Here is a 10,019-nt window from a genome sequence, read left to right on the forward strand (position 1 = left end):
AAGCATAGAAATGAGGGAGGAAAGAAGAGATTAAAAGAAAAGTGTATGGCTGAGCTGCAAGCTGCTTATGTCTGCCCTTCACATTGGGGGCACGGGGAGGAGTGCACTTCTCCAGGCTGCACTTTGAACCTGCGAGGGGGAGGGAGGGGGATGAAATGACAGGGCTGTGCCTACTGCCCGGGCCAGGAATCTGCCTCCCACGCTGAGAGAGGGCAGCTGTGGCCGTGTCTCTGTCTGTGTCTCTGCTCTGCCTGGGAGCGAGGCGTGCAGCATGGAGCACCTCTTCTCCCTGAGTCGCAGCAAGCTGCTCCCCAGGGTGCTTTGCAAAGAGGGGCTCGGCACCCGGACCTTCACGGGCACTTGTCTGGCCAAGCCCCAGCCGCCTGCGCTCGCCAGCAGTGCAGCTCGCCCCTGCGCGGGGGTCAGGGCCCGCCTGGCAGCTCCTGGTTCCATGCCCGGCTTCCCCTGGGGGGTCTTTCATCTGCTGGGGCGCTCTGTGCCTCGCCGCTCGCTCTCCGACTCCAGGTTCAACATCCCTCCCAGCGCAGAGTCGGTGGCCAGGCCTGTGGGGGTCTGCTCCATGCTGAAGCTGCCTGTGCAGGTGTCTGCGGAGGGGCTGGACGCAGCTTTTGTTGGGGTCCCTCTTGACACGGGAACCTCCAACCGTCCTGGTGCGAGGTAAGTGGCAGCGATTACGCTAAGGGGGCAGGTACCACCTATTTCCTGCAGGCTGCTGGTCAAATGCCACTGCCCACAGAAACAGCCCGTTTCCATCTGAGGCTTGGAAACATCCAAGGATCATCGATGCAGGATGCACGAGCCTGGGGAGTGAATTTCTGTTTGTGCAGGGAACAGGGATGGCGCAGGCAGATTTCCCTGTGCGGCTGGACCACGGTCTCAGCCCCAAGCTGCAGGGACCAGGCAAAGTGTAGCTCCTGTTCAGTGCCATCCAAAGGTGCCTGGTGTGAGTTCGAGTTTGTTGCCTTTCCCGGAGGAACAGAAGTGACAGCTTGCTGGGTTTGCACAAACGGTCAGATTGCATAGTCACAAATGCATTCGCTCCCATCTGCATTGAACCTGAATCCATGAGTCCAGCAGTGCCCGTCTCTCTGTCTCTCTCTCTCATAGTCTCCAGTACCACTGTATAGGACTCTCTTCTTCCTATCCCCTTGTTTCAGGAATCATTAGGCAAAGGACATGTATTTAAATTGAGGAGACAGATGTCTGGAGCTGAGAGGGGCTAGACTGATGGTGGTTTTGTCATGGGGAAAGACGACGCTTTGCTCATCCACCTTATAGCCTACTAGTGAAGGCACCAGGTCACCCTGCATGACTACACTGCTACGGTGATGGCAAGGGTGACCTCTTCACTAGGGCTGGGCAGAATTTCGCCGGCAGTTTCGTTTCGACACTGTTTCAACTCATTTTGAGCTCGAAACCACGAAATGGAAATGAAACGGAGAGCTTCAAAGCAGCCTCGCAAAAAACAAGGCGAGTCGAAACGTTTTGAAATTTTCAGAACGTTTCGCGTTTCAAAGCTTGAGCTGGGTTTGCCTGCAAGGAAAAGAAACAAAAGTAAGGAGAGGGAGGGGGGAGGACTGCTCTCATTATTGGCTGTGCAATTGGCCAGTGGCTGAAATCCCCTGAGGTCCCTTCCAATCCCAGTGCTCGGGGAGGGATGGAAAAGCTGCATCAAAGGCAGCATTGTTTGAACTGCCCTGCTGCCAGTGATGTGTGGGCGCACCTTAACACGCACACAGTGTCACCCACCCATGTCACGAGTTATGTCCATCAGCAGCTAGGGGTGCAGGCCCCAGAACCCCCTGCACCGATCCCCTCGCCAGCTGCCAGGCGTCGTGGTCACAGCAGGGGCCACCATCCCTGCAGCTGTCACCCCGCTGTGCCTTAACATGCGCAGGGTCACCCATAGCATGAGCTTTACTTGTCCGCAGCTGGAGGGGTAGTTTCCCTCAAACCTCTGCCCCCATCTCTTTGAAACTTGGCAGGCTTCATGCCTTCAGAAGGGGCTACCGTTCCTGCAAGCTTCATCCAAATCAGGCCAAAAATGACAAAGTTATAGGCTGTTTTGAGCTTCCCCGTTACCGCCTGTGGGCAAAACATTGAAACAGGGAAACTGTTTCGATGAAACAAAACGGAACAGCCGTTTCAAATCGAAACGAAACGGTACCGTTTCAGACAGCCCTAAGCTTCGCTGCCTCCTGGACTAACATGGTGTAAACCTCCTTCCCCCACACACACCCTTAAGCTGTGATCCTCAGAGCCTGCAGGGTGATGGTTGTGATCAGAGGAAATAAAGCCTTCTCTGTAAGGTAACCCAAACCTAAGACACTCGCTTCCAGTAAATGCTCGCAGCTTGCCCATGACAACAACCAAGGAGGCAAAAGGGGAAAGAGCTACTCCAGATAATTCCCACCACCCCAGGGGAAGCAGGAGGAGGTGGAAGTTGTGCGATAGTTGTGATAGATTGCACCACGCACTGCCGTGATGAGCAAGGCCTGAACACTTCAACAGATGGACTGTGCGGCTGTCGCAGATTTAGACGCAATTGAGATTTGTTTTAAAGAGAGTTGAATAGAATAAAGTGAATGCTCAACTTTTTCTAAAAAAATTAGGTCTTTTTCAGGCAGCTCAAATTGGGCACTAGGAGTCGAGTCTTTCTTCCAAATCTTTGCCGGTCACTCTAGATTCGCACTTAGGTCTCTGGCTAGACCTAGAAGCATTTATGCCCCTGACAGAAAATCGCAGCCACAATGCAATAGCCCACACATGAACCTCTTGGGCCAATGATCGTTCCAACGAGATGTATCCCACCCTTCACTGCCCACATATCTAGGAGGAGTTTGCATCCCTTGGGCACAACTGATCCCGCACAACTTTCCTTACTAGATCATAGAGCATGGTGTTCGTTCTCTTCCAGGTTTGGCCCACGCCACATCCGAGCTGAGTCGGTGATGGTGAGGAGGTACAACCCTAGCACCCGGGCAGCACCCTTCCACTCCCTCATGGTCGCTGACCTTGGCGATGTGAACGTGAACCTCTACAACTTGCAGGACAGCTGCCGGCAAATCCGAGAGGCCTTTCGGAAGATTGTGGCAACGGGCTGCGTTCCCCTCGTGCTGGGTAAGGACCCAGGGGAAGGGCCGTCTTCATGTGTTGAAACTTGGGTTATTTATCCCTGGGGCGTTAAGGCCATCGCCTTCCTCCCCTACAACCTTCACTGACTACAGGGCATTGAGAGCAAGGTAGAACCGATCCTTTTCCTATGGAGAGAACTCGTTCTCCATCAGCTTTTTGCTGCTTCCAGCATTTCCTCCTGGTTGTTTTTTCCTTAGTCACTTGGCATTTCGCATGTGGATGAGAAAACATGACCCTGAAGTACTATTGAACAAAAATATCCGCTGCTTAGTCCAGTTCCTTGTCAGCATATACTCTCAACGGCAGTAGCTGACGTTGCCTAGTATTGGGACTTCATTGCTCGCCAGACAGCCAGGACTTCAGCAACCTCCCAGTATTCATTTGTAGTGAATGGGCAAGGTTCTCCAAACAGCATGTTGGCACTATATTGCTTTCATTGTATTGGCTGGCTGGTGTATATATATGTGTGTATATAGTTATCTGATTTCAGATCCAAATCTGTAGCTTGCAGACCTGTATTCTGTCGCACTATTGGAGGTAAGGGGGAATCCTAATTCAAAGCTTCTTGATCTGGGACAGTGATAGTGGGAGAAGCTACGGCATGCATTTAAACCAATAAAGTTATACTGGTCTAATCCTCCATGTAGATGCTTATTTTAAAGCTCCTTGTGATTAAACTGATGTCACTTTGGAAGAGATTTAAGCTGAACTGAAAAAAAAAAGCTGCTTTTATTCTGAAGAGACTAGTCACCAAAGCAGTTTAATTAGCCCAGTACGACTGATGAAATTCCAGTAGACAAGTCATCGGATGTTTCTGCTGTTTAGCTACATATGGCAATATATACATGGGGTGGGTGGGCGTGTGTGTATATCCCCCATATGATATAAAGTTATTCTTCCAAAAGTATGAGACCAGAAAAGTCCAGCTCCTGCTCTGGGTGCCTGTACATGATATATATTTTTCTTAATTCACTTGTCTTACATGTTTTAAAAATAAATTCCTGATGAGAGCTGGATTCTTCCAGCTGGCTTGTTCTAGCTGTAACTTGCTTCAAAGAGCCAGGTATCATTTATCTACCAGTCAACAATGTTCTTTTAACGAAGGCAAAATATTTGCAGTTCTCTCCTGCAGTGTGTCCTCATCTGCTAGGAAAAATCTATCAGAAATAATGAAGCACAGTAAAAAGTGTGTGATAAACCTGAAATCTGCACAAAGCCCAGTGCTGAGTTAGGGAATGTGATTTATTATTTGTTAGCATCTGAGGTTCCTAGGATAAATGATGCCTTTTAATAATGTGTTAAAACTGAACAGCCAGGGTTAGAGAGGAACCTGTTTTACAGGTTGAACACAGACTAAAGCTAAATATCTGCATTTGATTTTCAAGGTATTTTGTCAGCCTGCTTAGCGGGATCAGAAATAAAAGTAGTTGATGCCCCCAAAGAAAAATGCTTAGGATTTTAAATGGAATTGAACCTTGTGCGGTACATTATTTTTGGGGCAGGCAGTGAATCAGATTGTGTGTGTGTGTGTGTGTCTGTCTGCTGTTTAACTCGAGCACCTGTGACTTTGCAGACAGTAACAGGGTTAGCTGTTGTGATTATATAAAGCGATGGCAATGTGGAAGGCAAACTGCAAATTTAAGTTTCAGCCTCCTCATATAGCCCAGATCCATATTTAGACATGTTATGCCTCTATTTTTAACATCTAACAAGGATCCCTCCCTTTGCACTGCTGTGGCGCCACTCCTCTGGCAGGTGAAATCTGATCTCTTCCAGATCTTATTCCATCCCTATTACAACAGCAAGAGGATCTCTGGGGGTAGTTAATATACAGCAGTGCTGCAGTAAGTACAGATGAGGAGCGAATAACAGTGGGTGGCTGCACTTAGCAATAGTAATTGCTGAATTTTCAGCCCTGCGCACTACAAGGGCACATGGAAACTGCCCTTGAGTAGCAGCTGAAGCCGGATGGATACAGCTGTCTGGATTTAGGAGTGTTTTCCCAGAATCTGTCACCCACTTAAAGCTTCAGGGAACTTAATTAGATGGAATAATATTATTATGTGTATTAGCAGACCTCTTTGGAGCTGTAGTCTTAGACCGAGATCTGATTCGTGCTCAGCACTGTACAAGGACAGAACAAACCGATGCAGTAACTTCCCGCTAGCAATCCCTCTCTCGGTCATGTGGTGCAATACCCATAGACGAGGCATCATGTAAACATCAGTCGCTATCATTTTAAAATGTGTTCAATCAGTGCAGGCCTGTTCTTACAATGTGACACGTTCTGTTTCCCTCTCGTGTTGCAGGTGGAGATCACACGATAACGTACCCTATCCTGCAGGCTGTCTCAGAAAAGTAAGTGCAAAGCCTGAACGTGTGCACTAGAGACATCATGAGTGTGGAGAGATGATACGCTGTAAGATTATCATGCTCTTCAGCTGATTGATGGTAACTGGGCCATCTGTCTGATATAGAAGCCAGTTACCCCAGTTCAGCTGGCACATGCTTGCATATCCCTCCCTTCCTCACCCTTTTTTAAGTGCTTTAGTGTGTGCCTGTAGTTGAGGCCTTCTGGGGATAGAAGCTCCCTCACCTTTGACTGTGGAGCCTTACGCTGTGCTGGGCAAGCTTAGATTTACCATGGACGTCTTGTGTTTTTGGGATGGCAAGGCCCGTGTAGTACTCGGATGCAGCTGGACCGATGCTTGGGCAGGAACAAGTGGCAGAAGGCTGTAAATCAGTGACTGGAGGCTGGAAGCCTCTCACCCCTCCTGTTTCGGCAGGGAGACCTTAGCCAACACCGTGCACCCTACTCCCTCAGGTTATCACTGTCTCGAGAGTTAGTTGGTGGGGTAATCTGTGCTTAACACAGCTACAGGCTGTGCTGAGGGGCAGAGCTGTGGTTGCAAAGGCTCCGAGGCAGTGTCATGCTAACAGTTGAGTAAAATCACATTGGGGCCCACAAGCAGGCCTGGTGCTAACGTGACTGTTTGCGGCTACCCTGTTCCAATTAGGCATGGGCCGGTGGGGCTGGTGCACGTGGATGCTCACACCGACACGGGAGATAAGGCGCTGGGGGAGAAGATCTACCACGGGACGCCGTTCCGACGCTGTGTGGACGAGGGGCTCCTGGACTGCAAGCGTGTGGTTCAGATTGGAATCCGAGGCTCCTCGTATACCCCCGATCCCTACAAATACAGCCGGGACCAGGTAACTTATTCTGCAGCCACAACCTTCTCCGGGACTGTGCCTGCTCCCGTGGGCAGTGCGGTGCCCACGTCGAGAGCTCAGTCCTGGGAGTAAATCTCTCTCCTACTTGAACGGGTTATTGTGAGGCTTGCTTAGCGAATGAAGGTAGAAGCTATTACTCATTCACTGATGCAATTGCATGGGGCCCTTATCCCAGTCTGTATCAATTTATAATGCATCCTAGAGCAAGAAAACCCTATCTGCTATCATTTTTTTTTTATCAGCAGTCCCCACAGCCTCTCTGAGTGGTGGCTAGAAAGGAAAACACCCTCCTCCACAGCAGTCCTGCCTGTTCTGTTTCTAGCATGCTGGGGTACCTTCCCTTGTAGGAAAATACTGCTGGCCAAGTCTGTAGGCTCTGGAGGCAATGGAGAAAGAGGATCAGGGATGCCTGAGAACAGCAGGTAGTACAGCTCGGAGGATGCCTGCTTTGGACTATTCAGGTTGGGGAGAACTGTTTGCATAAATACAACCCAGGACCGTTGTACCTCTGACCTGTTTCATTTGCACATCCCTCTCTGGGCAGGAGGTCTCCAAGCAGTAGGAGTCTGACGCTTCTTTTTTTATTTCCTCTAATAGGGCTTCCGGGTAGTCCTGGCTGAGGACTGCTGGATGAAGTCTTTGGTACCACTGATGGGAGAAGTGAGGAAGCAGATGGGAGACAAGCCCATTTACATCAGCTTTGATATCGATGGCTTAGACCCCGCCTTTGCCCCTGGGACCGGGACACCTGAAATTGCTGGGCTCACACCTGCTCAGGTAAGGAGGTGCCTCGGCTTTGCTCTCAAACATTCAGTGGGTAAAGGAAAGATCATGGGCACAGAAAAGGTAGGCATTCAAGTTACACACTGCAAGTCCCAGAACGGGAAGGGTCAGGGATCAAAATGAGTTAAAGTGCTTAGAGAGGAAGGCTGGAGTCTCAGGGGCTGGTACCATTTAAGATTCCTCTTGTCGTGTGGAGCTTGACTGACAAGAGTGGAATTTACCCATCGATACAGGAGACTGAGCTGACATGTAGCTTGATGGGACCTGTGTTTCTACATCTAGCTCCCTGCTTTCAGGTCACTCCCATATAGCAAATACTAAGCAGAAAGGATAGGTCAGAGTGGCAGAAATGCATGGACTTAATCCTAACAGATTTTTCCTCAACTGTTTAAAAAACAAAACCCGATCCTCTCATTTAAAGGTGCAGAATGATTCCAAAGTTAAGCACATAAGAAGTGCCACACTGTGTCAGACAGTGGTCCATATAGCCCAGTATCCTGCTACCCAACCCAGGTAACCAGCCCTTTTATTACTTTTACAGGCTTTGGAGATCATCCGGGGCTGCAAAGGACTGAATATAGTGGGCTGTGACCTCGTTGAAGTTGCTCCAATCTATGATGCTTCTGGTGAGTCAAAGGAAACCTTGTTTAGGACAACAGGAGAGGCTGACAGAATTGCTACGTGTGGTGCTTGTCGTTAGCCAGCTGGGCTAACATTGAGTTATGCTGAGCGGCTGCTACTTAGAGCCAAAATGAAATGGCAGGTTTAGAACAAGTTGAGTGTCCAGAAATTGCACAGTCAGGGCAGGATAATTACAATGGTCTCTGTGGCTTCAGGAAGTATGAGCCTTGGATGTATAATTGACTGCTGGGATTGCTACAACAATGGATATACATTAGTGTTTTATCTAACCTTGTACAGTGCTAAAGGCTACAGCTTTCTGCAGGTGCCACCAGCAGCGCACTAGCGCTGGCTTGGAGTTGTGACTGTTTTGGCAGTGTAGATGTGGCCTTAGTCTACTGCGTGATGTTTGTATGACTGTTCAGCCGGTCACTGTTAATTATTCTCTCCTCTGGGAGTGGGAGTAGAGGTCCTGCTAAAAGAAAACAAGGGTGTTGGGTGGAACTAAATGGTACAGTTTTAAATACATTTGACGCTGTGATTTTTCATAAGTAAAATCCCGTTGTACATTACGGCTTTTAGGACTGCAGCTCAGGTCCTGCAGATGATTCTGCACAAGAATCAAGAACCACCTGGATCTAAATGGGGGTTTTTGCCTACTTGGGAGCATCTACACTAGACTGGCAACAGCATAATACAGAGATTATCAAGCTAGCACTGAACTAGCTTCATTAGAAGTAGCAACCCAATCACAGAAGCACAAAGCTCAGTGTGGGCTTGTTTCCCCTGTTCCTTAATAGGACAAATGAATTGACATAGAGTTACTACAACGTATACATAGCCCCGAAGCCAGTTTCAGAACAGTGCTGAGATGCAACTGTAGATGCTGAATTGGAAATGACTCCTTGCTGCAGTGGTAGTAAGATGAGCCCTCTAACTATTTCTGGCCTTTTCTTTGTAGGGAACACGGCCCTCATGGGTGCGAACCTGCTGTTTGAAATGCTGTGTGCTCTCCCCCAAGTGAAAACTGCATAAGCCCTCCTATGGCAGGCTCCAGCTCATGCTAATGACATTACTGACACTCAGGACCTACCACTGTAACATATTAGCACGGCAGCGACCAAGTCACCTTCACTTTACCACAGCCTTCCCCAGCAAAGACTCTGTTTTTATTATATTAAGGAAGCCTGAAGGGAACAACCTTGATCTGTTTTGCTGCTCCTTTTTTGCCCTTCTTCCCCCTGTGCAGTCAATGCAGAGCCTTTCAGTAGAGAATAAATGTCATTCCTCACTGAATAAAGCAACTCCAAGCTCCTTATTTGTGTTATGCAAGCAGATGGGATTGGCCAGTCCATTTGAAGGACCTTGGTGGGACAGGCCTGTGGATGCTTCATTGTAATAAAATAGCTAGCAGCACTCTGAGCTCTTCTTTCTTTATACACAGCAACTTTTATCCTCTAAAAGGAACCCTCTTTGTGTTCAAATTAAGTCTAGGCAGGGAGAAATATGCATATAATGTAAGTAGATGAAAATCTCCAATGCCTAGTTCTGCCTTAGGGTCAAACGTTTGTCCCCTCTCATGAGCATGGAAGGACCAAGACACAAGAATTTCCTTTGACCCTCTATGCAGTGGGTCCAAATCATAGATGTTGTAGGTCCAACTTCTACATTAGGAGATGACTCGGTGCCTAATGCACCATGTCTCAATGGTGGGATCCACTGAGGCAGGATTTGCCCTGGGGTTAGGTACCATCCTTAGGGAGGGGATTAGGAAGACTCACTAAACTTCAGAGCAGCTTTTGGAAAGTGTTGTGCCTAACTGAGCAGCCTGGCTGCCTGATGAAGGTAACCAGCTTGCTGCATCTGCTCCTCAAGCAGCTTAAAGACAGAAGTTGTTGGGTGGTTGTGTCACATCGCACAGCTGTCAGTTCGAGTAGGGAAAGGCCAGGCCACCTCACCACACATTAAAATAGTTTATTTCAGTTGCGAATCTGTAATAGTCTTAAAACAAAATGACATTATCAGTGCCTCTTCACAAATACAAAAACAAACAAATTAAAAAAAAAGACAAATTTGCCAAATAACTTATTTCCCCCCCCCCCCCCAGGAGTATCAAAAGTGCAAAATATTTACTTTCTTTTCAGTCTGCTCTCCCAGGCTGTCTACTAGTAATGATTCCTGGCAAACTTTCACTGAATGTGGGATATCTAGGTCAGCCATCACTA

General features: G+C 48.4%; 1 protein-coding gene across 1 annotated transcript; it reads left to right on the forward strand.

Moving 5' to 3' along the window:
* The first annotated feature begins 11 nt into the window (after positions 1-11).
* Positions 12-9,183, forward strand: AGMAT (agmatinase (putative)). Its single transcript, XM_090023801.1, has 7 exons — positions 12-678; positions 2,939-3,141; positions 5,466-5,514; positions 6,174-6,369; positions 6,988-7,167; positions 7,715-7,799; positions 8,756-9,183. The coding sequence occupies exons 1-7, from the start codon at positions 272-274 to the stop codon at positions 8,827-8,829; spliced, it is 1,194 nt and encodes a 397-aa protein (XP_089879927.1). The 5' UTR covers positions 12-271; the 3' UTR covers positions 8,830-9,183.
* The last annotated feature ends 836 nt before the right edge of the window (positions 9,184-10,019 follow it).

The sequence above is a fragment of the Crocodylus siamensis genome, chromosome 12 (genome assembly GCF_052110815.1).
Source record: "Crocodylus siamensis isolate JL-2025a chromosome 12, ASM5211081v1, whole genome shotgun sequence".
Lineage (NCBI taxonomy): Eukaryota > Metazoa > Chordata > Crocodylia > Crocodylidae > Crocodylus > Crocodylus siamensis.

What these genes read in the sequence shown, in the direction of transcription:
- AGMAT (XM_090023801.1), top strand. Translation starts at nt 272, where the DNA reads ATGGAGCACCTCTTCTCCCTGAGTCGCAGCAAGCTGCTCCCCAGGGTG. An exon ending in CTGCAGGCTGTCTCAGAAAA is followed by an intron (nt 5,515 to 6,173) that starts GTAAGTGCAAAG and finishes TGTTCCAATTAG; the next exon opens with GCATGGGCCGGTGGGGCTGG. An exon ending in TCCAATCTATGATGCTTCTG is followed by an intron (nt 7,800 to 8,755) that starts GTGAGTCAAAGG and finishes TTTTCTTTGTAG; the next exon opens with GGAACACGGCCCTCATGGGT.